We start from the raw sequence: 26,906 nt of genomic DNA, 5'->3' as shown, positions 1-26,906 counted from the left end.
TTTTTTTTTTTTTCAATTCACACAGACAGAATCAAATTTGTGTAGACCGAGAATCCATCCATCACAAAACCAAAACCCCAAAAAAAAAAAAAAAAAAAAAAAACACTCCAAGAACAAATCGAAATCTCAACTCTATGAAACCTCGTCCTTGTTCTTCTTCTTCTTCGATTTTTGCTTCAATGGATGTTTGATTTGTCTTGTGACTGCGTTTGGTGAGCAAAATGTGCATCTTAGTGTTCTTATTTTGTTTGTTTTTTTTTTTTTTTCCCTTTCTTCTTTGTTTGGTTGCTGTGTAAAAATGGCGGATGTTTTTATGAATCTGAGGAACTTGTTCACTTGTCTGCTTTCACTTCATGGTTTTGAGTGTCGGTAGATCGAAACTAGAACTGTCACTTACCGATTTACTAGTGAGCTCACTACCACGAGATTTAGTTTCCCTGCATTAGATTTGCTTCTACTTCCAGGTTAGATTTGCGTTTCTCCGATTTCTTTACTTAGATCGATTCAGGAATCACAAGTTTGGTTTTTTTTTTCTTTCTTTCTGGGTTTTTGTGTCTGTGTGTGGATATTTGCTCTCGTTGATTAGATGATTTTTAAAAACCTGCCTTTTAGGGATTATCTACGGATCCATATACACTATTGTGAGTAGCTTCTGTATAAGTATTGGATAAACAAGTGCTTTTATGTTCAACACTTTTAAAATGTAGCTTCAATGACAATGCTGATTGATGTATACTTCACTTCATAAACCATAGAAAAGAGCTTTGATTCAAGTGAATGCATTTTTTAGGTATACTTTACAACATGGATCTATATTTCAGTTTATCAACTTCTCTGCTTATTCCTTTTCTGTCTCTTCTATATTTGTTGATTTCTAGTTTACTATGGACCCCGAAACTATCATGGCTGCTGATGGGACTGATTCTGCTCCTGAAAATGGTGCTTTAACAATGGAAAGTGTATGTGGTAAAGAGAATGGGGTTGTTTCTGTCGAAACTGTGGATACTACTTCAGAAAGTCAGAATGAGAATTCGGGAAACAGTTCCACTTTCGATGCAATTGAACACGTCAAGGAGGCAGCTGAGGTTTGTAACTCACGGATGGTCAATCTACTTGCCTGTCAGATAAAACAGTCCTGACTAACATATGTGTTTTCTCTTCTTTTTTTTTTGGGTAGGGCACACAAGTTGAAATTGTAGATGATTCAAAGTGTATGAAACCGGAAAAAGCTCAACGGAAGCTAAAGCATGAGAAACTATCAGGTGGTAAGAATATTTCATCGGTTCACATCAAAAAGAACAAAGAGGGCAAAAGTGCAGATGCTAAAGTGGCAGCATCAAATGGTTCTGTTGCTCCTATTGCACAGACAACAAAGCCTCTTAAGAGCAAATCATTCAATGGTCGAGAGGCTCAAGTCACAAAAGTAATCATCCCTCACAGTTTGCTTCTAGGTTTCTTTGCTTTGGCTTATGCATATTTCTGTGTGATCTTCTTTCTGGCTGATGGTTATTTTTGATTTCTTCTTTTTCCTTCAGCAAGGGAAGCATGACACTGCACCAGCTGAAAGTGTCGACGGGTATTGAGTCCTTATTTTAGAAATCAGAGTTTCTTTCCATATAGTCTTCTTATGGATTCACTGCTAGAACCCAAAACATTTGTTAATAAATGTCATCTAGACCTTGGTGCTAAGTATTCTCATTTATCTTTTGGTCTAATCAATCATTGAAACTGGAAATTTCTTTCCCGTTTTGATACAGGGACAAGGTGAAACCAAAGCCTCAAAAGAAACAAACCCATGAGACATCTGAAGATGATACTCAGTCGTCTAAGTATTTTTTTCACCTTTATATTTATCAGCTCGTCTTTCTAGCTGGGTCCTTTCTGCATTTGCCTCTCATTTTTTAGCGTTTATGTTGATAATATGACTTGATGGTTTCTTAGTAGTCCGAAAGCAGACGATGGAAAACCTCGTAAAGTTGGTGCACTTCCAAATTATGGATTCAGTTTCAAATGTGACCAGCGGGCTGAAAAGAGAAGAGAGGTTAGCATTCTGGTTCACTAGATTTGTCCTCTCTACATAAACATTGTTACATATATTCATATTTCCGCTTTCATTTGGTGCAGTTCTATGTTAAGCTTGAGGAGAAGACTCATGCAAAAGAAGAGGAAATTAATAGCATGCAAGCCAAGTCCAAGGTTGTCTCCTATACCCTGTTTATTGTCACAGTGTCTAAGATTCTCGGCCTCCGCTAAAACAAAAAATTTGGTTTTCTCGCAGGAAACACAAGAAGCTGAGCTTAGGATGCTAAGGAAGAGTTTGAACTTCAAAGCCACACCTATGCCTAGCTTTTATCAAGAACCTCAGCCGCCTAAAACAGAGTTAAAGAAGGTACTTCTGCTCTCTGCTCAAACATGATCTCACTTAGTGTTAAAGTACTAATATTCACATTTCATGTAAAATTTTGTTCATGTCCAAGAAGATACCACCAACGAGACCCAAATCTCCAAAACTCGGGAGAAAGAAGACTGCTTCTGGAGGGGATTGTGAAGAAACTCAAACCCCTCGGCTTGGTAGGCTAAGCCTAGATGAGAGAGCTTCTAAAGATAACCCAACTGCAAAGGGAATTATGCCAACAGTTGATCTTAAGAAGCAACCTGTGCGCAAGTCACTTCCAAGATTGCCATCTCAGAAAACAGCTCTCCCCGATGGAAAACCAGCCCCAGCCAAAGCTGCCACAATCTCAGCAAAGGTGAAACCTGAGAAAAAGAAACTTGAAAAAGATACAGAAACCGTAAACCAGTCTTCACATCCCATAGAAGAGGAAGCACAAGTGACTGTATCATCCAGTGCTGATGCAGAAGATTCACATGAGATTGTATCTCCAAGGATGAATGAAGACAGAGCCGACAAGTCCATTGAGGTATCTGAAGCGGTTGCTGTTGAGCATTAAAAACTCTGCGGTACAATCATTACTCTCAAGACTCATCATATCTCTTGCATTAAGTAAGGAGGACAAGAGAAAAAGAAACCGTATAATATTTATATATACCTTCAGCCGAAACTTATATGAGAAGAGATGGGTAAAAAGAGTGGAAAGAAATCATGTGGGTTTGATATATTCCTATGTTTGATGGTAATGTTTTTAATCTTTTAAGGTGTTTTTTGATGTCAAGATCTTCTTCTTTTTCTTTTTTTCTTTTTGATGCTTTGAATCCTAAAAGGTGAATATTCAGGAGATACTGCGTTCGTTCTGTCTGTGTATTCTTTCTTTTCTTTTTCTTATTTTTGTTATTATGGCTTATTATGTGCAATTTCTTTTGCTATATAATTGTTTTTTTTTTCTTTACCAAAATTTTGTGGCTATCCATCAGACTAATTAGTGAACAAGATATTGTAGGAGATGGATTTTTAGATGTTTTTTTTTATGTTTTTTAGAGTTTGCAGTTAACCTTTAGCAAAAAAAAAAATTATTTGCAAATTGCAACTGTCAAAAGACACGAAAACAAATGGTATCAATGACAGTTGAGCGTGACATCTTTCGCAACCATTGATGAATAATTGATTCGCTCAAAAGTCTCTAATTCACATCTTTTTCAAAAGGACACACAGTGCCGTGCTAAGGCTAATTGTAGTTTAGGACGAATAAAAAATGTGGCCTTTATTACTAAAAGAAATCAAAATAACGAAAATATATATTATTTCAAAGCATACACAGTAGTGATAAGATGAAAGAAAAGAAAATTTCTAAACTGTTATAAACCACATGTTGGAAGGACTCCATAACCGTGGACCTTATGCATATTCTAGAAGGCCCATGTCCATGTCCTAGAAGGCCCATGCCCATGTTCTTGAAGATTCTCCTTATGACGGCCTATATTGTACTTAGTGGGCTTTTGGGCTTTAGGGTTTACTAGCCCAATGGGGATTTGTCTCCCCTCATCATGTATATATATGTATCGAAATCTCATTCATTAATCAATAGAACAACACAGTTTACAACACGTTATCAGCACGACTTGCTCTTAACGAAAACCCTAAAACCCTAAAAAATCGCGGCACTGTTCATCGCCGACACTGTTCATCTTGGTACTGTTCATCGCCGTACTGTTCATCGCCGTACTGTTCATCGCGGCACTGTTCATCGCGGTACTGTTCATCGCGGCACTGTTCATCGCGGTACTGTTCATCGTGGTACTGTTTGCGGTTCGTTGCAGCAGCGTGAGTTACCGAGGTCTTTAGCTCCCGGTTCTAGTCCATACAACCCCATAAGGTGAAAGGTAACATCAAAACCCTAAAGCTAAAGAACCAACAATTGAACTTGAAAGTTAAGCAAAGAGAAACCCTAAAACGAATGATGATTGATTAAGTGATTGCTTTGCTTGTATGATTTGATTGCTTGCTTGATCCGATTGCTTGTTTGCTCGATTGTTTGACTCGTTTAGGTTGCTAGAAAAAGTTGATTATCGCTTAAGCTAAACTCGCCTAAGTTGCTAGAGAAGTTTTAATTGTCTAAACCTAAAATCGCAAAACGAAAATACATAAGCTAATAACCGAAACTTTAAAGGTCTAAAAACCTAAAACCTAAAACGAATCTAATCCAAAAAATTCCATAAGTTTAAATCGGCTTGATTGAGATTGTTTAGGTTGTTAGATTGTTTGCTCCTTTGATTGATTACATGCTTAACACCCTAAAACTAAAATTGCATGAACCCTAGAAAACTTAGAAAAGATAATCCTAAAAGAAATCTCAAAACCCTAAAACCTAAAATCCTAAATAAAATAGGAAACCCTAAAATCTAGGAAACCTTAAAATCCTAAATAAAATAGGAAACCCTAGATAATAGGAAATCTTAAAACCCTAAAACCTAAAACCCTAAAATCTTAAAATAAAATAGAAAATCTTAAAACCCTAAATCTTAGGGATAATAGGAAATCTTAAAAACCCTAAATCCTAAGTAAAAATAGGAAACCTTAAAACCCTAAATCTTAGGGATAATAGGAAATCTTAACAACCCTAAATCCTAAATAGGGAATCTTAAAATCCTCAATAAAATAGGAAACTTTAAAATCCTAATAGAAAGCATGAAAACCTAAATAAAATCCTAAATCCTATTGTACTCTAAATCCTAATTAAATTAGGAAATTCATAAATCCTATTCAAGATAGGAAAACTTTAAGAAATAGAAAATTTCCAAATCCTAATTAAAATAGGAAATCTTAAAATCTAAAATCATAAGTGAAATAGGAAAATTAATCCTAAAGTAAAGAGGAAAGTAAATCCTAAAAGGAAAAGGAAAAGTTAATCCTAATCAAAAGAGGAAATCTAATCATAAGCAAAAGAGAAAAGTCAAATCCCTAAGTAAATCGATTCATGGTTCGGTCTCAAATACCGCATGACACTAACGATTACATGATTTTGACTCAAAACTTTTCCTTGTAGATGTTGAATTACAACTTGTACTTTACTGCCCTAAATCTCTTAGGAGATAATTATTTTAAAATGGGCAATGGATACTAAGATTATCCTAAAGTCAAAAGGACTTGGTAAATGTATCTAATAAGGCAATAATGCCAAGAAAGAAAGATAGATACAAGGCAATATTAGCCACCGTCTTATTGAGAGTCTCATAATCAGGACTATAAGTCCATGGATGAGTCTATTGCTAGATGAGCAAAATAATGACTTACAGATAAAAACAGTGAGTTACGACCTCATAGATTAACCCCATTACCTAATGCCAATAAGGCCGCAGAGGATAAGATAGAATCCAAAGAATATAACCACGTCTAAAGTGATAGACCACACGATCGTGACCGTGGTGGATGGAAAGGACGTGGTTGTAGCCACTATAACTCATCCGGCCGTGGGAACCACTATAACCGTGGATGTAGACCCAATTCCGGCCGTGGTCGAGGGCGAGGATGATGTGGTATTTCCAAACCACAACACTCGACCAAATGAGTATGCCATAGATGTGGTATTGAAAGGACGTGGTTGTGGCCACTATAACTCATCCGGCCGTGGGAACCACTTTAACCGTGGATGTAGACCCGATTCCGGCCGTGGTCGAGGGCGAGGACGATGTGGTATTTCCAAACCACAACACTCGACCAAATGAGTATGCCATAGATATGGAATGGGAAACCATTGGGCTAAGATATGTAGGACTTCCAAACATCGTTGTGACCTCTATCAAGAGAGTGTAAAAGGGAAGAATCCTAAAGCCCATTTGGTATATAAAGATGGTGAACATGATCAAGATGATCTAATAGAGTATGAAACTTCTGATTGCATAAAAGAATCAAGTTGATAAATCTTACTTCGACATCAAAACCTCTATGTTTTTCTTTGCATTTTATGTGTTTATTGATTGTTATTTGCTTGAATTTATTTTATATTATTTTATGTTTAGAACATGATTCTTGTCCATATAAGAAATGGCCGAGGACAAGAACATAATTGTGGTGGATAGTGGAGCCACACAAAAGATAAGAGATATTTTCCTAAATCTCATAATGAAAAATGCCAATATTAGCACTTAGCGGGCATAGCAAACCTTATTGAGGGCTACGGCCAAGCCCATATTCTATTACCAAATGGCACGCATCTTGAACTAAGCGATGCCTTATATTCACCCAGCTCGAAGAGGAGCTTATTAAGTTTCAAAGATATAAGATTGAATGGTTTCCATATTGAAACAAAGGGTGAAGGGAACAAAGAGATCACCCAAGGACATAAGAAAGTCCTAGAGACTATACCCGCATTATCCACTGGTCACTACTATATTAAAATCGATATGATCGAAGCTAATATGGCAATGAACAAAGAGTTCATCGAGAAATTCACTTTATGGCATGACCGGCTTGGCCATCCGGGTCATAGTATGATGCGTAAGCTTATGATAAATTCAAAGGGGCACACCCTAAAAGAGAAAAGAGTTATCCCTAAGAATCTCACGTGTGAAGCATGTTCACAAGGGAAACTCATTATAAGGCCATCACCGGCTAAGGTAAATAAAGAGACCTTAAAATTTCTGGAAAAGATACAAGGAGATATATGTATGGTCCTCATTGATGCATCGACAAGATGGTCGCATGTTTGTCTCCTATCTACTAGAAACCAAGTGTTTGCTAGGTTATTGGCCCAGATTATAAGACTGCGAGCCCACTTTCCAGATTTTCCGCTTAAGACTATACGTCTAGACAATGCCGGTGAATTCACGTCCCAAGCGTTTAATGACTACTGTATGTCCATGGGGGTAAGTGTGGAACATCCCGTAGCACATGTACATACACAGAATGGATTAGCGGAATCCTTCATTAAACGAATTCAATTGATAGCTCGACCATTACTCATGAGGTCGAAGCTCCCAGTAGCCGCTTGGGGACACGCTGTTTTACATGCATCAGAACTTATACGCATAAGGCCATCTAGTGAACATAAATATTCACCATCCCAATTACTCATGGGTCATGAGCCAGACATATCCCATCTAAAGACTTTCGGGTGTGCCGTATATGTACCGATTGCTCCACCACATAGAACAAAGATGGGACCTCAAAGGAGGATGGGAATATATGTTGGATTTGATTCTCCCACCATTATTAAGTATCTAGAGCCAACTACGGGTGATCTATTTAAGGCTAGATACGCGGATTGTCATTTGAATGAATCCGAATTTCCTACTATAGGTGGAGAGACGAACAAGCTGGGTAAAGCAATAAAAGAAATATAATGGAATCAAACATCCTTAAATTGGCAAGATCCTCGGACTCTGGCATGAGAATCAGAGGTCCATAAGATTATACATTTGAAAAGCTAGCTAATCAATTGCCAGATTCCTTTGCTGACCCAAAGAAAGTTACAAAAACGTACATACCAGCTTGTAATGCACCAGTACGTATTGATATCCAAAAGGGAATCAATGAAATTGCTACCGAGTCTAACACACGAAAGAAACGTGGTAGACCAATAGGTTCCAAAGATAAAAATCCTCGAAAATCAAAGAAAGGTGCAATAGGAATCCGAGGTTACTAAGGAAACCATCCCAGACATGGAGATAAGGCCGGCCGGCTCTAAGGTACAGGTACCACATAATGTAGCTTGGGACGCCAAGCTGCAAAATATTAAAGGTCCTGACCATAATAAATCTCAAATCGATTATATCATGTCTGGAACATAATGGAACATATAAGAAATGTCGACATAAGATAATTTTACATGCAAGGTAGCACTTGAATTTATGAATATAAATGAGGATCAGGAGCCCACGTCTATACTAGAGTGCACTCAAAGACTTGATTGATTAAATGGTACAAGACCATAAAACGTGGAGCTAAGAATCATTAAGAAAAGGAATGAGTTTGGTCCGACCTTAAGGACACCATTCGATGTAAAAACCAGTAGGACACAAATGGGTCTTTGTGAAGAAGAGAAATGAGAATAATGAAATCGTGAGATATAAGGCACGGCTTGTAGCACAAGGATTCTCACAAAGACCGGGGATAGATTATGAAGAAACATACTCCCCTGTGGTGGATGCTAAGACATTTAAATTTTGCTAAGTCTGGCTATATAAAGAAAAAGACTTGATTTGCGGCTAATGGATGTAATGCCTGCATATTTATATAAGTCCACTGGATGATATATATGAGATTACCAGAGGGTATTGAGCTCAAAGATAAAGATAAGAAAGGGTCTCGAGACCAATACTGCATAAGGCTGAACAAATCACTTTATGGACTGAAACAAAGTGGACGCATGTGGTACAATAGATTAAGCGAGTACCTAGTCAGAGAAGGTTATAAGAATGATCCCATTAGTCCATGTATCTTCATAAAGAAATTTGCAAACAAAGGGTTTGTAATAATAGCAGTATATGTGGATGATTTAAACATCCTTGAAACCTCTTGGGAAATCGCCCAAACAGTCAAATATCTAAAGAAAGAATTCGAGATGAAAGACCTAGGCAAGACAAAATTCTGTTTGGGATTGCAACTTGAGTACATGAATAATGGAATCCTTGTGCATCAAAAGGCATATACTGAAAAAGTACTCAAGAGATTCAATATGGACCAGGCCCACCCATTGAGCAGCCCAATGGTGGTGAGAAGCCTCGGATTGGATAGTGATCCATTCGGTCCAAAGAAGGATGAGGAAGAAGTTCTCGATCCTGAAGTGCCATACCTTAGTGCCATAGGAGCGTTAATGTACTTGGCTAGCCATACTAGACCAGACATATGTTTTGCCGTGAACCTCCTTTGCCTAAATTTAGTTCATGATCAACCCAAAGGCACTAGAAAGGTTTGAAGGAAGGTTTGGTTAAATTTTAAATTCTATTCTTCCTATGTTTGTTTATTTGGGTTTTATTCTATACTGATCTAACCAAAGAAGGTCTAGTTTGCTTTGGTTTAGTTTGTTTTGCTGATGCAGGTAAAATCAGATTATGGCATGGTCAATAGATAGGAACTACGTGTGGCTTGATCCCTTCCAAGGGTACGTAGGCAGCCTTCTTCAAGGCGCAGCTACTACAACATCAAAGACCATCATATGAGGAGACAACACAGCCTGTATCGCTCAGCTCAAGGACGGCTACATCAAGGGAGATCGGACGAAGCACATTCTAACAAAGTTCTTCTTCACGCATGACTTGCAAATGGATGGAGAAGTTCGAGTGGTACAAGTTCGATCCAGCGACAACTCAGCCGATCTCTTTACCAAGGCATTACCAACATCGACATTGAGGAAGCTCACGCATCAAATTGGAATGCGGAGACTTAAGGACTTGCAGGGATGACCAAAACAGGGGGAGTAATACGTGCTGTACTCTTTTTCCTTAACCATGGTTTTGTCCCAATGGGTTTTCCTGGTAAGGTTTTAATGAGGCAGCATCCCCAAGCGTATTACTGAGATCCTTTGGCATCTACACGGTTATGTCATCCAAGGGGGAGTGTTATAAACCACATGTTGGATGGACTCCATAACCGTGGACCTTATGCATATTCTAGAAGGCCCATGTCCATGTCCTAGAAGGCCCATGCCCATGTTCTTGAAGATTCTCCTTATGACGGCCTATATTGTACTTAGTGGGCTTTTGGGCTTTAGGGTTTACTAGCCCAATGGGGATTTGTCTCCCCTCATCATGTATATATATGTATCGAAATCTCATTCATTAATCAATAGAACAACACAGTTTACAACATAAACCACTATTTTTCTATCCTTTTTTTCCTGAATTTTCCACTTTTTTTATGTTTCTTTTCATTTCCAGATTGATCCGTTTATATGATGACATTTTTTTTTTTTTATTTTTAAGTGGTTGATTGATAATTATTTGAAGAAGGAATACTCAAAATCAATTTCTTTTTTTTTCTTTCAAATTATCCTTTTCTTTTAAATATGCAGATGATTCCAAAACAGATTTTTTTCATTCTTAGTTATCTTTTATTAAAATTATCTTCCATTAGTGCTATATTTATAAACTAAAATCCAAAGCATGTGCAAAAATTTCCTAATACATAACGTATACATATTGATATTATTCTAATGTCATGGGCTTCTCAAACAAATACCCACTATACAACTTAAATACATAAGCCTAAAAAAAAAAATGTGGCCTACAAAATTCAAAATTTTTTTGTGGCTTTGGGCAAATGCCCTTTCCTCTTCCCATTAAGCACGGTACTGAGGACACAAACCACTTTTATCTTCTTTGGAATCTCACATTTTGCAACAATAATGCGGCTTTGGACTTTTGATACTAGGTTCGTCTTTTCCTACACATTAGCATCGATCTGCTTCAGTATGCAGAAGATATTTTCCTGATTAAACCGGACTCTTGAGTTTTTATTGTATTACACCGGTTTAACATCAGCACAAAGAGTCAAGACACAGATGATGGGTTATAGGTAGAGAAAGAGAAACCGTTTCCATGTTTACTTTCTTCCTCTTCCTCTTCTTCTTCAGCATCCCATAGAAACCGAGCATAAGACGCAAGAACATGACTGCAATAAATACCATTCATCAAAGTATTACATTTATCATTTATGTGACCCCAAAAATTATAATCATAATCTATCAATGATGATGTGTTGTATCATCTAGTGCCACACCACATATAAATTGCAGATGCATTGAGAAAAAAAATCCTGAATGGTGTCTCTTTCATATTTGACGTGTGAGGCTATTGTTCTGATACAAATTGACCAATCACTTCTTCAAAGGTTGGATATAGAGGAAATAACATTTGATCCACAAGGTTCATTCATATGAAATAATCTAACAATCTACAAAACATGGTTTGAAGTTCTTAACTTAAATCATGGAGAGCTCTTAAGAAAGCCCAAATCCAAAGTCAAGTCATAGTTGTCGGATATCGATCATTAGGGTTCTAAGCGCTAAAGCAGATTATCGTTACACTTACCAGTCATCAGGAGAAAATTGAACAGCTTGATCAAAGTAAGAGTGAGCACGAACACCGTCTCCGTGATTTTTCCATATCAAATCTCCATACATAGACAGTAACTCTCCATCTCTTCCATTCTCAGACAACATCGCTGTCTCACATGAATTAGTAGATTCAACCAATCAAAAACCTAAAATTAAGAACAAAGGTCGACTTCTATATTACCAATAATAGGTACTAACTTGTCTCTATATATAGTATTAGTAGCATCACGTGATTTTTATCGAAATACGGTAAATAAAGTTTCCCAAATTAGCAAGTATTAAAACACAATCTTGAAAAACAGAGGAGAGACTAAAAACAAACCTCTTTGAGGAAACGAGCGTAGTTAGAGAGAAGAAGAGTGTCTCCGGGATAACGTTGGATCATCTCTTCATAATAACCATCTACGTTCCCACCTCCAACTCCACCGCCACCTCCGGCACCATCTCCGCCTCTACCACCAAATCCACCGTTGGAACCTCCATGGGTGAGCCGAGATCCTTCCAAAACCCTATACGACGCAGTTTCTTCGTGGTAAACGCTGATCGTTTTCGTTCTACTCTCCGGCGACTGAATCTTGTAAAGATTTCCATCTGAAGAAGCTCTCGTAATCGGTTTAGCAACACGAGGAGAAGAAGCAGAGACGGTTCGAGCCGTGGTTACCACCCGTGGAACAGACGGTTTCTGGGCGGCGCGTAGGTTAAGGTCCAGTGACGACGCGCTTCTCATTATCATATTGTTAGTTCTTGTGGGGAAGTTTTCAGTGGAGGGAGAGAAGAGAGATGAAAAGATTTTTAGACTGCAAAAATATCATGGAGTTTCCGTTCTTGTCAGCCCCCCACTATTGGTTAGTATTATCAAATTGACCCCAAAGTCTTAAAATTTATAACCACACCATTGCATCATTACATAGTCATACTAAAAGCCACTTGAAATAATAAAAACATTTGCATTATCAGGCCATAAACATAAGTAGCCTTTTTCTGTAAATTCTACGACTATCGTAACTAGCTTTCATTTTTGGGGATTGTTTATTTACATATATCAAATCTTATCGGAAAACAATTGTTATAGTCTTCAGGACCACCATAATCGAATACCCTAAAGAAAATATTTCAATTTGATTGGCCACCGAAAAACTTAAGTAACTGGATCAAAGAATTTGATTCTGTCCCACAAATAAGTTACTTTCCATTCTTGAACTTACTTCCACGGTAATGACTCATGAGTCATGACCAAACATGGATATATCGAATAATTTCGCTGGAATTGATGAAAAATTACAGACAAGCTTTGATAGTAATTTATTGACTAATTGATGATGATTTTACTATGACCTAGGAATAACGGAATAACTATGTGAAAGTTTTATAAATGTAAATTTTCTACTATGATAAAGTTTTACTATGACCCAGTTAATATATAAATGTTCACTATACAAAATAATCTATTTTTTTTCATCAGTAATATATATATGTGGCAGGATAAAAAATAAAGAAATTGACCATGAGGTTAACCAAATTTCATAATTTATAAAAGGGCAATAAATATTATATGGAACTTGAAAAAAGTAATTAAACTGTAGTTTTTTTGGGTTCTTTATATATAATTTTTTTTTTTTGAATGGATCATATTATCCTTCTTCCTCCGATCCCAAACATCAACAAGGAAATGCACCATCTCCTTTAACAATGGCCTTGTTCTTTTCTATGTCGCTAGCGACATTAATGAGCAACTGAAAAAACAACTTAATTTTTAATTGGATCTAAAACCAGCGACAAGTTATAAGTGAGAGACGGTGAGAAACGAAGAGCAATTGAGTCGCCGCGTCGGATATAATGGACGCTACAAAATTTAGCGACATCTGGGATACCTATCACGGAGAATTTTGAGGAAGAAATGATCTCACATCAAAAACCTAGCGACACAAAGAAGGGAGAAATAAGTGTAATTTTCAATAGCCGGAAGTTGTCGCTAGCGACTTCGTAAAGAACAAGGCCTTTAGTATAATTCGTTTGTTAATTGTATATGCCAAATGGTACACGGGAATGAAAATACGAACGCAAACACATAAGTTCTTGGCATCTAAAACAACCTAGCTAGGCCTTAGAACATTCAGATAGTTACCATGGTTTACAAATTCGGTAGAGTTGCTTGTGCTGCATTGGGGATCAAAAAGCGGGTTTGAAGATTGGGACCGAATCGTGATATTGTGGTCCATATCACATGTACTTGTGCTCCAGAGACCATCTGATGAACCACCATCTTTCTTCACTACCCTTCCTTGGATTTTGAGTCCCTTTGATGGCTCATCGACTTCCACAACTAAAGGTCTTTCTCTATTGCAGCATCCGAAACAGTTTATGCTCTGATCATAAATATACAGTATAAAGATTAACATTTCAGTCATCTTTTGCTATGTTCTATTAAGGAAAAATGTTTCTCAGCTACGCCAACAATACGTCATCACATCGTCACACATGCAGACAAATAAAATGTTGCCAAAATTACACCAACTACTGTAATCACATAACGACATTTACGAACTAACATGAGTTATGGAGCCAACACCATAAACATACATTCCAGTACCGTTCCGGTGAAAGATGCGACGGAATCCAATTTTAAACCCGACCCATATTCAATTAAAACCCGACCCGGACGCAATTTAAAACCCGACCAAAAAAAAAAAATCTGAGATTAACTGGGCCTAAACCAGGCCCAAAACGAATTTAACCTAACCAAATCCATTAACTTAATAAAACTCTCTAATCCCTTTGCGATTCCTTTTGCGTTTTAGGGTTCTTGAGAGAAGTAGAGTGAGCTTCGAATCACCAGAATCCTTGTCCAACATTGTCACGATTTGAAGCTTAGAAAGTGAATCGCACGGAATCTAGTTCCAATGAGGTAAGAACTCGATTTTTCTAGGTTTATTTATGGCTTTCGAAACATAACAGATCCCGACATTTGGGGTTTGGGATTTTAAATTATTTCTGAAAATTTCTGTTGATTTCTTTTGGGGTTTTGTTGGTTTTATATGTAGGGTCGATTTCAATTAGTGGGTTGTTTAAAAAGAAAGATTTCATAATGCGTTTCTCGGCCATCCTTGAACCTCTTCTTCATCATACCACTTAAAAAATTTGCAGTGCTCACTTCCTCCATCCTACAAACATCAAAAACACTCATTTGTTCCCAATTCTCTACATCTCGGTCTCTCAGTCAAACGAACATAAATCAAAACATACCTTGTAGTCTTGTACATCTTACACCCGAAAAACCTTCTACCAGGATTCTTCTCTGTCTTCGATTTGTATATCTTCGCCGGCAATCCACAATTACACTTTTTCAGAGCTCCAGACGATCTACTCATACTAGATGACCCACTAATTGTATCCATCTTACAGAAAATCAGACAACAAACTCTTCTATTAGACATTTCAACAAACAACTAAAATCAGACAATTAAACTCCTCTATTAAACATTCTTGTTCAATTATAGCCAAAATAAATACGAAATCTTTTCCATTACCACAATCAACACGCAAATTTGTCCCATTATACTCATCGAGTATTCAAACCTATTCTCAGATTCGTAAGAAATCAAATTACATCATACCTGTTTCAAACCCGATGAAACCCGAGAATTGGCTAGATTCTAACAGAGATTTAGAAATCTCTTTCCCTCAACACACCTCACCCACACAAACACTTCTAAGCTCTCGAAACCAGACTTAAGAACAGAGAATCGACATTCTAATTTAGGTTGGTTTTAATTTCGGGTTAGGTTTTATTTTAATTTGGTTTTTTTTTTTTTTTTTTTTTTTTTTTTTTTTTTTTAAATCTGGGTCGGGTTTTAATTGAATATGGGTCGGGTATAAAATTGGGTATCTCCGGTGCTGGATTCCGTCGCGTCTTTCACCGGAATGTATGTTTATGGTGTTGGCACCATAACTCATGTTAGTTCGTGCATGTCGTTATGTGATTACAGTAGTTGGTGTAGTTTTCGCAACATTTTCTTTGTCTGCATGTGTGACGATGTGTTGACGTATTGTTGGCGTAGCTGAGATACATTTTCCCTTCTATTAATATATATGTGTGATCTACGTGAAAAAAAGAAATCAATTTGGTTCTCCCGGTGGCTCACAAATCACAATGATGAGATTTTTGCACTTTGATCTTAGAGATTCCATGAGCCAAAAAGGGAGAGCTCGAAAGTAAGCTGCCAGGAATTGGAAGAAAGAGCAACAACGCTTCTCACTAAATTGTGTTTTTTTTTTTGCTAACTTGTAAATATCATATAAATGAAATGGAAGGTATTACAAAATGTTTAACCTAAAGATAGAGTAACCTTGGCAAAAAGAATAAAAACAAGGTTACAATGCTTAAGAGAAAGAGATAGAACTAATCCGTGATTAACGAATCCAAAGAAGCATAAGCTTCCTCCATCTCTTCTTGTATCTTCTTCCGGAAATGGTATTTCGGATCTCTCGATCAATATTCTTGAAAATAATTGAGGGAGGGACCTTATGGTTGTTGTGGAGAACGTCGTTCCTCTGTTTACTAAATTGTGTTTGTGCTTTTATATATCAAGAATGAATAACAAGAAGTCAAGAAAACATAGCTAGCTAATACATAGGACAAAATCGGGAGAGAGAATTGAGGAAACTCAGAAAAGATTAGCATGGAAGTATAGTAATATATGCCTCGTATCGTATGAGAAGCAAACACACTTAATCACAAAAATATTCCATGCATAGGTTAGATTAACTTACAAGCAAGCAAGGCATAATTACATATTTTAAGTTGATTTAGTGAAAAAAAAAGAAAAAAAAAGTTGATTTAGTACAAAGTATGTCTCTGGCCTGAAGCACATATATACATTCACATGATTTAATAGAATCTTGAAAGAAATAAAGAAACAAATCAAACAAACAAACAAAAGTTTATAGACCTTCCAAAAGAAGGGTATTTTTAAACCTCAATCATTATTATGTTGATTTTATATTTCCTCTCTTCTTCAGGTTAGTCACATGTTTACAAAACCTTTCTTTTTTCATGTATACTATGGACATTTTCGTTTGTTTTCTAACGTAGTTGTAACTAAACAAAATAAGTTGTGGCACATTTTAAAATGAGATCGACTTATATAGTAATGAATCTATGTGAACTATTGATATATGATTCAAAAAAAAAAACATGCAACACATAGATAAGTAGATAACTATATTTCTAATATCCGGTATTATGTTTCTAAATCTCTTTTGGCAACGAAGAAATTTCATGATCTAGACCTGTAATCTCATAAGAAGGAACTTGTAATCAATCTCTAAGAATTTTTTTCTTTTTGAGTAATTAGTATACCGATAAGCTTTGGCCTTCAACTAGAAATCAAACGAATAACCCAATTTCAGTTTGGTTTATTTCGGTTATTTGTTGGTTTAAAGTTTTTTTCTTTTTCCCATGAGCATAACCAGGAGCCAATTGAATGCATGATCTTCTAGTACAAACTGTAAAGTATTATTATTTCCCTTTCAGTATCAAGTCGTAAAAACATCGGTTTTCACTTTTGACAAGAAAAAAGGGAGTAAAGTTTTTGATTAAACCCGTCGGTGAGTTAATTTCTCATTAATTGGTGCAGGTCTACGGAATCCATGGAATGAGCTAAGGTGGAGCCACCCGTACCAGATCATTTCCACCCAATTCCCACTAACAACCAGATGGTATTAGATTTGATTCCCCAACTCCTTAAAGACGCATTAATATATTTCCGAAAATACCCTTTATAACGTTAACATTAAAAGGTGACAAAACGAAGTCGTTTCTTTCGAGAAAGCACACCACCACCACCACCATGTTCTCCACAGCTTCAGATGCGGCTTCTTTGCTTCAATTTTGAATACCAAAAAGAGAGAGAGAGAGAGAGAACAACAGAGAATAAGAAATACGAGCTGATCACACTCTCGGAATCTGGGTTTTCGCTACTGATTCGTTGATTTGATCATCGTCGTTGTCGTTGTCGTTGTTGCGGAATCGTCAGAGATCAAAAAGATGTTTGATGGTATCTTAGGCCGCGGATTTGCTCCCAAGGGGTTTGTCTTCTTTCTCCATCTCTTTTCCTACGATTTTACTCTCTTCTCTGTGGGTAAATCGATTTTCATTGTGTGATTTTTGATTCGACCAGAAAACCACTGATAAAACTGACTAAGAATCGGATCGATGTTCTTCGGAGAAAGAGAACTGCCACGATCAAGTTTCTGAAGAAAGATTTGGCTGATCTGGTCATTAACGGTCATGACCACAATGCTTTTAGCAGGGTAACTTTTTGTTGTCCTGTTTTGCTTTCTTTTAAGATTTGACAAGAAATTGATTCGGATTATTTTTGATGATTTTGTATTGTGTTTTGATACATCTAGGCAGGAGGGCTTCTTGATGAACTAAGGTATCTGTGGAGTCTTGACTTTGTTGAGCAGACCTGTGATTTCGTTTACAAGCAGCTCTCTACCATGCAAAAGACGCCGTAAGTTTTCTTCTATTCAATGCCTTTGATATATGTTGTTGTATGAGAGATTTCCATGTTAGCCTATTTTTTATTTGTGTTATGTTTTTATTTTTGGCCATTCTGCTAGATTATTAGGATAATCTTACTTTTATGTTTTTGGCTTGTGTTATTCATGAGTTGTTGTAACCTACTCTGACTAGATGAAAAGCTTTTTTGCACATCAATGTGTTAGGTTTTAAATTGACTATCAGGTGAAAAGACTGAATATCTACAACTATTGTCAGAGTTACCTCATGTTTTGGCATTTTTCTATCCATACTGTTCCTGTTTCCTTAGTGATGAGAATTGTGTTCTGTGGCTTAAGGGAACATTCTCAAAGATGATTCAAGTGTTTTGTTCTAGGTGGAAACAGGGTTTGATTTATTAGTTGATATGAGTTTTTTTTATTTCCAGGGAATGTCCAGAAGATTGTCGTGAAGCTGTATCCTCGTTAATGTTTGCAGCCTCGGGATTTTCCGAGTTGCCTGAGCTGCGTGAACTGAGGCAAATGTTTCATGAAAAATACACAGATTCACTTGCATTGTTTGTCAACCAAGAGGTAAAGAGTTCTTCTAGTGTATCTCATCTTGAAATCTTATACAGCATACACGGTTAGGTTAACCATCTGCTTGTTTCTTGTACAGCTTGTTGAGAATATGTCATCAAAGCCATTTTCTCTGGAGCAGAAAGTGAAGTTAATGGAAGATGTTGCATCGGAGTATTCTATTCGTTGGGATTCTAAAGATTTTGAGAAGAGGATTGTGAGACATAATAGTATTTCAGTAAAGGTATGACAATGACTCATTTGTTTTAGGGGACAACTAAACTGAAATATTTGGATAGTGATAGAATTATGATTTCTCTCTTGGACATAAACAGGAGACCCCAAAAAGCACTTACGACAAGTACAAGCCTGTTAACAGAAACATGGCCTTGCCAAAAAGAGAAGAGTTTGAAGGTTCTGAAAATGGGGTTAGCTTGAACCGAAAAATGGCTGAGGCATCAGAAAGAAGAGATCCTTTGTTTCAATCTGATAAAGAAAGTTATCAGAATGGTCTCAGAGGAAATCATCATGGGCTAACATCTAAAGAAAGGTCAGATAATGTTCGTCACGCCTCCAGATCCGAAAGCAAGGACAATAAAGCAGAAAGGAAAGAGTTTTATTTGCATTCTAAGCAAGACCCTGCTAGAGAAAAACATCAACCTATTTTCAACGAAGGTGACACTATAGTGATGAAGGTCAACCGTGAGAATCTCGGTCAAGGCAATGGACATCGGCCTGGTGTAGTTGATGCGCATAAGAAAAACGAGGTTGTTGCCTCAGAAAGGAAAGAGTATTATATGCAATCTAAGCAAGAACCTTCTAGAGAAAGACATCAACCTATTTTTAATGAAGGTGACACTATCGTAATGAAGGTCAAGCATGAGAACCACGTTCAAGGGAATGGACATCAAAATGGTGTAGTTGATCTGCATAAGAAAACAGAGGTTATTGCTTCAGAGAAACTTAAGCCTAGCAGCACCAAAAGAGCCGACAAGTTAGTTATCGGCTTTAAACAAGAGAGTTTCTTTCAAGGGTACAAACATGAGAAAAATGAAGATCATGAACATCAGAAAGAGAAAGATAATACCTCAAGACCTCCGAAGCCAAGTAGCAAGTCAAAGAGAGCGGAATCTATTGATCCAGGTTCGAGACATCGTAATGATCTGGAGAGTAAAGAAAATGCAGTTCTTGTGGGAAAGAGCACGGAAGAAGATCCATCTGGTGGTAACGTTAAGGGTGGTGTATATGAGAATGATTATGCAAATCCAGCAAGGAAAGTTGAGGAGCGAGAAACAGAGAGAATGAAATCACCCTTCTACAAATCCCTTCCACCTCCGTATGTTAAAAAATCTAGTGCTAAAGCAAGGAATGAAAAAGCTGAAGCTTCAGATAATCCAAAGGCTCGTTTTGGTGGTGAAGAAGGAAATCATCCAGACAATGATAAGAATGTTTATGGGGCAGATAGAGGAAATGAAGCAGGTCATCATGAAGTGAATGACATAGATAATCCATCTCTGAAACGGCGAACTAGCAGAAGAAAACACATTGTAGAATCGGGTGGTGATGATCATACAAGAAGCCGAAGAAGGGAAAATTCAAGGAAAGGCCTTCAAGTCTTAATTGATGAGGATGAGAAGGACAGTGAGGAGAAGCTGATGGATAAACTTCTGATGCATTACAGTAAAAAACCTTCAAGTTATGAAAAGGACAATGTGCAACAAGAATCCAAAAGCAGACGTACACATCTTAAAAAAGGTGAATCTGATGAAGAGATGATGATTTATCAACCAGCTCGGTCACGTTCTCTACCCCCTGAACACTTGGCCGGGCCATCTGAACCTGCAAAAACATTTGCCCGTGCTGCCTCATTTCAGCCAAAACGTTCGAGTGAAGCTAAGCACGTTCACCCCAAGTTACCAAACTATGACGATTTGGCTGCCAGATTTGCAGAGCTTAAAGGAAGGTAAATATATGAACAGTTGATGCCTAGAAACATAGAATTAAATATCCTGTTACACATTTTCTTACTTCTTGATATACTACTTGTCCCATATTGCCATGTATGTTGTGTTTTTTATAATAGTTGTAATTGGGAGAGTGACACATTGTTATGGACCCAAGAGTTGGTGATCATCTCCTTGTTTTTGGATCATCCTATGTAACCGTTTGAAAACAAGGATCTGTTTAGAAAAAGAGAAAGTGGTTACCACACTGTTTATTACCAATTTACCATGATTTTTAGTTTTTAACTTTTTATCTGAATGCCCATGATAAGAAAAAACAAAACTATTAAAGGGGAAAAAATCGATCATGTGTTTGAAAACAAGGATCTGTTTAGAAAAAGGGAAAGTGATTACCACACAGTTTATTAGCGAATTATTTGTTGATTACCATGATTTTTCATTGAAGGTTTAGGTCACTAACTTACTCCCTCCGTTTCAGTTTAGTTGTCGTTTTAGGATTTAAATTTTGTTTCATAATAGTTGTCGTTTTATGTTTTCAATGCAAATGTTTGGTGAAAATTCCAGTTTTATCCCTATAGTTTTAATGTTTTGGCCAATGAATTTTTTTATAAAATATATTAATCAAAAGAGTAAAACAGAAAATTTAATATTTTCTTAATTTGTGTGAAAAAACCTTAAACGACAACTAAAACGAAACGGAGGGAGTACAAGCTAATGACGTCGATTTGTTGAGGCTATCAAACAAAATCAATATGTAAATGAACTTATTTGACATTTAATGTCTTTTAATTACTTTGTCTTTGGATCTCATGGCACATAAATTATGGGATTCAAACTTAAGATTGGAAGTGTAAAAGCATTTTATTTTCTAACACTTTCTCCCTCTCCTTACTCTTTAAAAATCACGTCGCCGACTCGCCGTGGTTTCTAGAATGCTCGTCATCCTCAGGAGAAAGAGAAGTTGTTCAAGACAAATCTTGTGCCAAAATTGTTTTTCTTTTTTCTTTATTTTATTATATATATATTATACTTTGTAGATTCTTATGGTGAAAAAAATAAATTTCTTGACGAAAGGATAGCTTTATGTTTTGGTGGCCGTGGCAATCTACTCCCCTCAAAATCCTCTAGACCGATGATTCTACCGTCAAAATATCTATCTAGATGTCGCTGAAAACGAAGGCAGATGTATTGTTCGGAATAAGGATCATAGTGTAAGACCATAAAACCGAATGTCTTTTGGTTTTCCCATAACATGAATGTCTGCATCATAAAGTACCTTACTCTCCCTAGTGTTTGGGTAGTATATGACAACACTATGCTCATTCTCAACAATGATCAAACCACGTACGGATGCAATCATAGGAAACTGGATTGGTAGCGACGCGAGGTCTACTTCATCTCCAAGTCTGCAGACCAAACACTCAAGCAAAGTTTAGCAGAAGTCATTAGGTAGCGCCAATTTGCCCACTGCTTCAAGGGAAAAGCTATCCCCAACTATTTCGGTGGTTGGCGGTGACGCAAGGAAGCTTAGACTTCGATTTCCACGGTTGCAGACAATGAATAGATGTCGGGAAATAGAAGGATACCTAAATCCTCGATTGCAGATGGTGAAAAAGAAATTGTTGAAGAGAAATCTTGCAATTGTGCAAAAAATGTTTTTTTTTTCTTTATGTATATATGTAGATTTTTATGGTGAAAAGAATAAATTTTGTGACAAACTATGTCACGTGTATAGTATTTAACTGTAGAACCAAAGACTAATCCAAAATAAAAGTAAATAGTTGGAAATGATTTTTCCGAATGTATGCTGCAAAAGCTAGAAAATAATTGAAAACTACAGTACATTTTTAGTTAATTTACTTAAAAATTGTCATATGTGGGAATATATATTCATCCTCCTTGAATAAATACTTTTAACCACGGTTTGTGGGTGACGCATTTCAGACTTTGCATCTGTCATCCAACACATGGAAACTTACTTCATCATTGACACATTTGAAATCAATTCAATTCAAATCGTGTCCGGCTATAGTCATGTATGTTGTGTTTTGTTATAATATGTGAAATTGGGAGAGTCACACATTGCTATAGTCCCCAAAAGTTGTTGATCATGATGTCTCTTTGCTTTTGGATCGTATGTAACAGTTTGAAAACAATGATCTGTTTAGAAAAAGAGAAAGTGATTACCACACAGTTTTATAAGCAAATTATTTGTTGATTACCATTATTTCTTCATTAGGTCCTAACCAGTACTAACTAACAAGCTAACATATACAAGATATAAATTGACATCAAAATTACCCAGAATTGTAAGTTGATTGATTTTACTGAGAATATTTTGAGTTTTTTTTTTATTACTATATGATAAGATAAAAACAACACTCAACTACTATTAATTAAAGGGCAAAAGTCAATGGGAACCCTTTTAAGTTTTAAAAGCAAAAAGTCAACATGAGCTGCACAGGGAGCAGAGAAGTCCCCAAATTCAATCACAAACCCTAAATTGTTCTTCTCCCGATTTCTGCCCAGCAATTGCGGGATCGCTGTGACATTGAAACCTCAATTTCGAGGGCTCTACGCACTTTCGCAGTGTGCTACACTTTCAGAACAAGCCCTGGTGGTTTAAATTGGTGAAAATGAGTAGATATCTAGCAAGATATATGGTGTCTAGATACTTGTCCTCTGTTTCTTCCCGTCCTCTGCACGTTTGCATCGTTGGAAGTGGACCTGCTGGTCTCTATACTGCTGACAAGGTACACTTGGTGAACCAGATTTTGCGATTTATATCTCGTCAATTAACTGGTAATTTGATGGCTAGTAATCAGGTATTGAAGGCGCATGAAGGAGCGCATGTAGATATAATCGATCGATTACCTACACCTTTTGGACTTGTTCGGTCTGGTGTTGCGCCTGACCATCCTGAAACTAAGGTACCACTGCTCAGCCGTAACCTTGTTTAAAGAGAGAGAGGGAGTAGGATGTTCTCCATTGAGCTTAAAATGTCAACCACAATGCTTTCTACAGATTGCCATTAATCAGTTCTCACGTGTGGCCAAACACGAGCGTTGCTCTTTTTATGGGAATGTAAAGCTTGGATCAGATTTATTACTTTCTGAGCTGCGGGATTTGTATCATGTGGTATGACTTGCCTTAACTATGTATGCTCGCTCTTTTATGATTTAGATTAGCAACTAATTAGCTCAAAAGTGTCTCTAATGAAATCTTATGTTACTAATTAGCAAACCAATTACACGTACCAAATGCTATTTTACTTATTGCGTGTTCAGGTTGTACTTGCGTATGGTGCTGAAAGTGACAAAGATCTTGGCATTCCAGGTGAGGTATGCCAATTACAAGTTTCATGTGGTGGAATTAGGTGTTTAAATAGGTTTTGCGTAAGTTGATGTATTTTGGCTGCTTATACTTGTTGGTAGAGTTTGAGTGGTATATACTCTGCAAGAGAATTCGTCTGGTGGTATAATGGGCATCCCGACTACAGTAGTTTGAAACCTGACTTAAAAAGCTCCGACACAGCTGTCATTCTTGGCCAGGTACTCTAATATATGGTTTGTGATCCTCATTTTGCTAAAGACGCCTTAAATTCTAAGAATCAGATCATTCTACTTTCTGAACAATATTGGTTTTTGTTTTCTATCCTTACCACTGTAACAGGATTTACATATCAATAACAGTTTGATAACAAAATCTTCTGGTAAATTCATTTCTCAAGACCTCTCTCACATATGATCCTTCAAATCTTAGGGTAATGTAGCACTAGATGTCGCTCGGATTCTATTAAGACCGACAACAGAGTTGGCGTCAACTGATATTGCTAGACATGCTTTATCTGTGCTGGAAGAAAGTTCTATAAGGTCCCATTTAACTTGTTAAATCTTTTTCCATTCCATCTTTCGTATAGTTGACAACCAACTATAGTCCCTGATACAAAGTTGTAACGTGTTCAGGAAGGTGTATCTCATCGGAAGACGGGGGCCAGTTCAAGCAGCATTGACTGCTAAAGAGCTTCGAGAAGTTCTCGGTATCATTCATATCTAAATCATATACTGATCTTTTGATTTTTGTTGATAGATCCCACATAAGAAAAGCAATTGTGTGTGGGTTTTATAAAAATGTGGTTTGGGTGTGTGCTGCCAGTTTTCAGCCTGCACCCTATATAAGGTGTAGTGTGGTTGAATGACTTTTTTTTTTTTATCAATCTACGTTTAACATTCCTTGGATAAATGGGTAGGTGATTCACCGGTCTCTCTAAGTAGCAGCAAAACTATATTTCAGGATATGAACAGACCTTGAGTTTTTTTGTTTTTCTTACATTTAGTTAAAGTACTTGCTGGACACATCTATCTTTAGTTTTACTGTCTATGTTTGATCTGCTGCATATGGGACAGCTATGGTGAATATTTTTCTGCATTAGTTGATACTATATAAGATGTTGAATAGCAAAAATTTACTCCTTTGCCTTAATTTGCTTGTCTTGGCGTTCTCAGGTTTTTGTGAGATAATAACACACCGTTTTGTCTCTGTTTTCTATGACTTCTTTTTAAGATCTTCCTGTCTTTTCGTTACCTGAACTATCTTTAATGGTTTGTTGCTCGTTGGCGTTGGTTATTTTCCCATTGATATGAATATAAATGGATATCATTTTCTAAAGCAGGGATTAAGAACTTGCGGATTCGAATAAAGGAGACTGACTTGAGTTTAACGCCTGCTGATGAGGTACTTGTGTAGTTGTGTTTCTTGATTCTAAATTAAGTAAGGCTGAACTCTGTTATTTGCATTTTAGTGAAATTGTTTATATCTCCACAAACTTTTTCCTGACACCTTTTTTTTTTCGAAGGAAGAAATGAAAAATAGTAGAGCCAGAAAGAGGATCTATGAATTACTGTCCAAGGCTGCAGCAGCAGCAGCAGGAACATCCGAAGCAGACCCTGACCAGCGAGAGCTGCACTTTGTTTTCTTCCGCCAACCTGACCGGTTCTTAGAGTCAGATGAAAGAAAGGGGCATGTTTCCGGTGTAAACTTGGAAAAAACCATTCTTGAAAGTAAGTGCACCTCAAAGCAAAACTTTTATCGTATTGCGGTTCGTCTGTAGATTGCTTAGCTGGAGACAAAAAAGGAATGGTGATTTCTTTCTTAGTATACAATAGTACATTTTGCTAACTTTTCATCCATATCTTCTGTAAAGGTGTTGGAAGCGGAAAACAAATTGCAGTTGGTACAGGAGAGTTTGAGGATCTTAATTGCAGGTAATGTGCTTTCTAATGAAAGGTCTTTAGTGCATTTCTGTTGTTACTGATATATCAAGAATTATAACAAATCAAATGGAGCATGTTCAATGTTGCAGTATGGTGCTGAAGGCCATTGGTTACAAGTCGGTTCCGATCAATGGTTTACCATTTGATCACAAGAAAGGTTGTATAATATGAAAGTGTTATATTAGTTTCTACGAGAAAAAAATATGAAGTTGTTCTGATTTTTTGTGTCCGCCCGAATTGTTTGATTCAAGGTGTTGTTCCGAATGTAAGGGGTCGAGTGGTTAGTCAGACGTCAGGAGACATATCACAGACTGAACCCGGCTTATACGTATGTGGGTGGCTCAAAAGAGGACCAGTAGGCATTATTGCCACAAACCTTTACTGTGCCGAAGAAACGGTAAGCAACAAGCTTGTCCACCCTGAAAAAATAGAACTGATGCTCTTAAACTGGGAGAATAAAATGTGTTTGTTGCAGGTTGGTAGCATAAGCGAAGACATTGAAGAAGGTGTTTGTAAGAGCTCAAAAGCAGGAAGCAAAGGACTGATGGAATTGCTGGAGAAGAGAAAAGTGAAGAAGGTAGAGTTTAGTGGGTGGGAGAAGATTGATGCCAAAGAAAAACAAATGGGGATTGAGAAAAACAAACCCAGAGAAAAATTAGTCACATGGGAGGATCTTTTAGCAGCAGCAGCCAACTAGGGCCTCCTGGGCTATATTTTGTTTTTTTTTCAATTAATAAAATTAATGATAGTCAATTTTTTTTGGGTCAGAACTAAGAGAATCAATGATTTAGTCTAGTAGACGAAAAAAATATTACTTTCCATTTGTTTATTTTTTTCAAATACAAATCCATATTATTTTACATAATAATGTGGTATTATTATTCTGATTAATATGCTAGTTAAAAGTTTATTCTAATCTAAACAGTAAACAATATACTTAGATGTTTAAGATTTGTTTGTTTGTTATGCAAATATAGATGTTTTTTTTAATATTTTAAATGTAAAATTGAAGCTTCCTTAGTTTTCTAATTTAACTATATTTAAACTTTAAATTAAATTTTTTTAGTGTAATTGAATTTACCTACCAATTGAATGCAAATAAATCACTCTTACAGCTGAAAGAGAAAGCATTAAAGAAA

At 36.8% G+C, this 26,906-nt stretch overlaps 5 protein-coding genes across 9 annotated transcripts; 3 read left to right on the top strand and 2 right to left on the bottom strand.

The window, feature by feature from the left end:
* Positions 1–3,312, top strand: LOC9303320 (protein WVD2-like 5). 4 transcript variants are annotated; one of them, XM_021016422.1, is made up of 9 exons: positions 1–212; positions 879–1,085; positions 1,178–1,423; positions 1,536–1,576; positions 1,758–1,829; positions 1,945–2,041; positions 2,125–2,196; positions 2,279–2,389; positions 2,481–3,312. In XM_021016422.1, the coding sequence occupies exons 2-9, from the start codon at positions 885–887 to the stop codon at positions 2,949–2,951; spliced, it is 1,311 nt and encodes a 436-aa protein (XP_020872081.1). In that variant the 5' UTR covers positions 1–212; positions 879–884; the 3' UTR covers positions 2,952–3,312. The 4 variants fall into 4 exon arrangements, with proteins under 4 accessions (XP_020872081.1, XP_020872079.1, XP_020872080.1 ...); XM_021016420.1 differs by having other exon boundaries at positions 2–212; positions 2,478–3,312; XM_021016421.1 differs by having other exon boundaries at positions 2–212; positions 1,942–2,041.
* A 7,472-nt stretch (positions 3,313–10,784) lies between these two features.
* On the bottom strand, positions 10,785–12,582 carry LOC9303319. Its single transcript, XM_021016423.1, is given in 3 exon segments — positions 10,785–11,005; positions 11,425–11,596; positions 11,769–12,582. Coding segments are annotated over 3 exon segments (708 nt in total). The 5' UTR covers positions 12,184–12,582; the 3' UTR covers positions 10,785–10,884.
* Positions 12,583–13,081: 499 nt separating this feature from the next.
* LOC9305353 lies at positions 13,082–15,761 on the bottom strand (the record flags this gene model as incomplete). The annotated part of the gene is made up of 2 exons (XM_021016792.1): positions 13,082–13,816; positions 15,600–15,761. Coding segments are annotated over 2 exons (435 nt in total), but the record flags the coding sequence as incomplete, so codon positions are not given.
* A 1,352-nt stretch (positions 15,762–17,113) lies between these two features.
* LOC9305352 lies at positions 17,114–20,757 on the top strand. Its single transcript, XM_002869235.2, has 6 exons — positions 17,114–17,537; positions 17,630–17,762; positions 17,862–17,965; positions 18,401–18,545; positions 18,631–18,774; positions 18,866–20,757. Exons 1-6 carry the CDS (start codon positions 17,497–17,499, stop codon positions 20,495–20,497), a joined length of 2,199 nt encoding a protein of 732 aa, XP_002869281.1. The 5' UTR covers positions 17,114–17,496; the 3' UTR covers positions 20,498–20,757.
* A 2,170-nt stretch (positions 20,758–22,927) lies between these two features.
* LOC9305351 (NADPH:adrenodoxin oxidoreductase, mitochondrial) lies at positions 22,928–26,683 on the top strand. 2 transcript variants are annotated; one of them, XM_021019546.1, is made up of 13 exons: positions 22,928–23,247; positions 23,320–23,424; positions 23,519–23,632; positions 23,782–23,830; positions 23,929–24,045; positions 24,257–24,366; positions 24,460–24,533; positions 25,167–25,228; positions 25,350–25,554; positions 25,698–25,758; positions 25,857–25,924; positions 26,019–26,164; positions 26,243–26,683. In XM_021019546.1, the coding sequence occupies exons 3-13, from the start codon at positions 23,628–23,630 to the stop codon at positions 26,462–26,464; spliced, it is 1,119 nt and encodes a 372-aa protein (XP_020875205.1). In that variant the 5' UTR covers positions 22,928–23,247; positions 23,320–23,424; positions 23,519–23,627; the 3' UTR covers positions 26,465–26,683. The 2 variants fall into 2 exon arrangements, with proteins under 2 accessions (XP_020875205.1, XP_002869280.1); XM_002869234.2 differs by having other exon boundaries at positions 23,782–23,835.
* Positions 26,684–26,906: the final 223 nt, after the last annotated feature.

Source organism: Arabidopsis lyrata, assembly GCF_000004255.2.
Source record: "Arabidopsis lyrata subsp. lyrata unplaced genomic scaffold ARALYscaffold_7, whole genome shotgun sequence".
Taxonomy (NCBI): domain Eukaryota; kingdom Viridiplantae; phylum Streptophyta; class Magnoliopsida; order Brassicales; family Brassicaceae; genus Arabidopsis; species Arabidopsis lyrata.
This window is presented reverse-complemented; position numbering and strand designations above follow the sequence as displayed.

Bases quoted from the DNA above. Each gene is read 5' to 3' on its own strand.
- LOC9303320 (XM_021016419.1), top strand. From the start codon at position 885: ATGGACCCCGAAACTATCATGGCTGCTGATGGGACTGATTCTGCTCCT. The intron at 1,086-1,177 runs GTTTGTAACTCA...TTTTTTGGGTAG, and splicing joins ACGTCAAGGAGGCAGCTGAG to GGCACACAAGTTGAAATTGT. The intron at 2,390-2,477 runs GTACTTCTGCTC...TTCATGTCCAAG, and splicing joins CTAAAACAGAGTTAAAGAAG to AAGATACCACCAACGAGACC.
- LOC9305352 (XM_002869235.2), top strand. From the start codon at position 17,497: ATGTTTGATGGTATCTTAGGCCGCGGATTTGCTCCCAAGGG. The intron at 17,538-17,629 runs GTTTGTCTTCTT...TGATTCGACCAG, and splicing joins CGCGGATTTGCTCCCAAGGG to AAAACCACTGATAAAACTGA. The intron at 18,775-18,865 runs GTATGACAATGA...GGACATAAACAG, and splicing joins ATAATAGTATTTCAGTAAAG to GAGACCCCAAAAAGCACTTA.
- LOC9305351 (XM_002869234.2), top strand. From the start codon at position 23,131: ATGAGTAGATATCTAGCAAGATATATGGTGTCTAGATACTTGTCCTCT. The intron at 23,248-23,319 runs GTACACTTGGTG...GCTAGTAATCAG, and splicing joins GTCTCTATACTGCTGACAAG to GTATTGAAGGCGCATGAAGG. The intron at 24,534-25,166 runs GTATCATTCATA...TTTCTAAAGCAG, and splicing joins AGAGCTTCGAGAAGTTCTCG to GGATTAAGAACTTGCGGATT.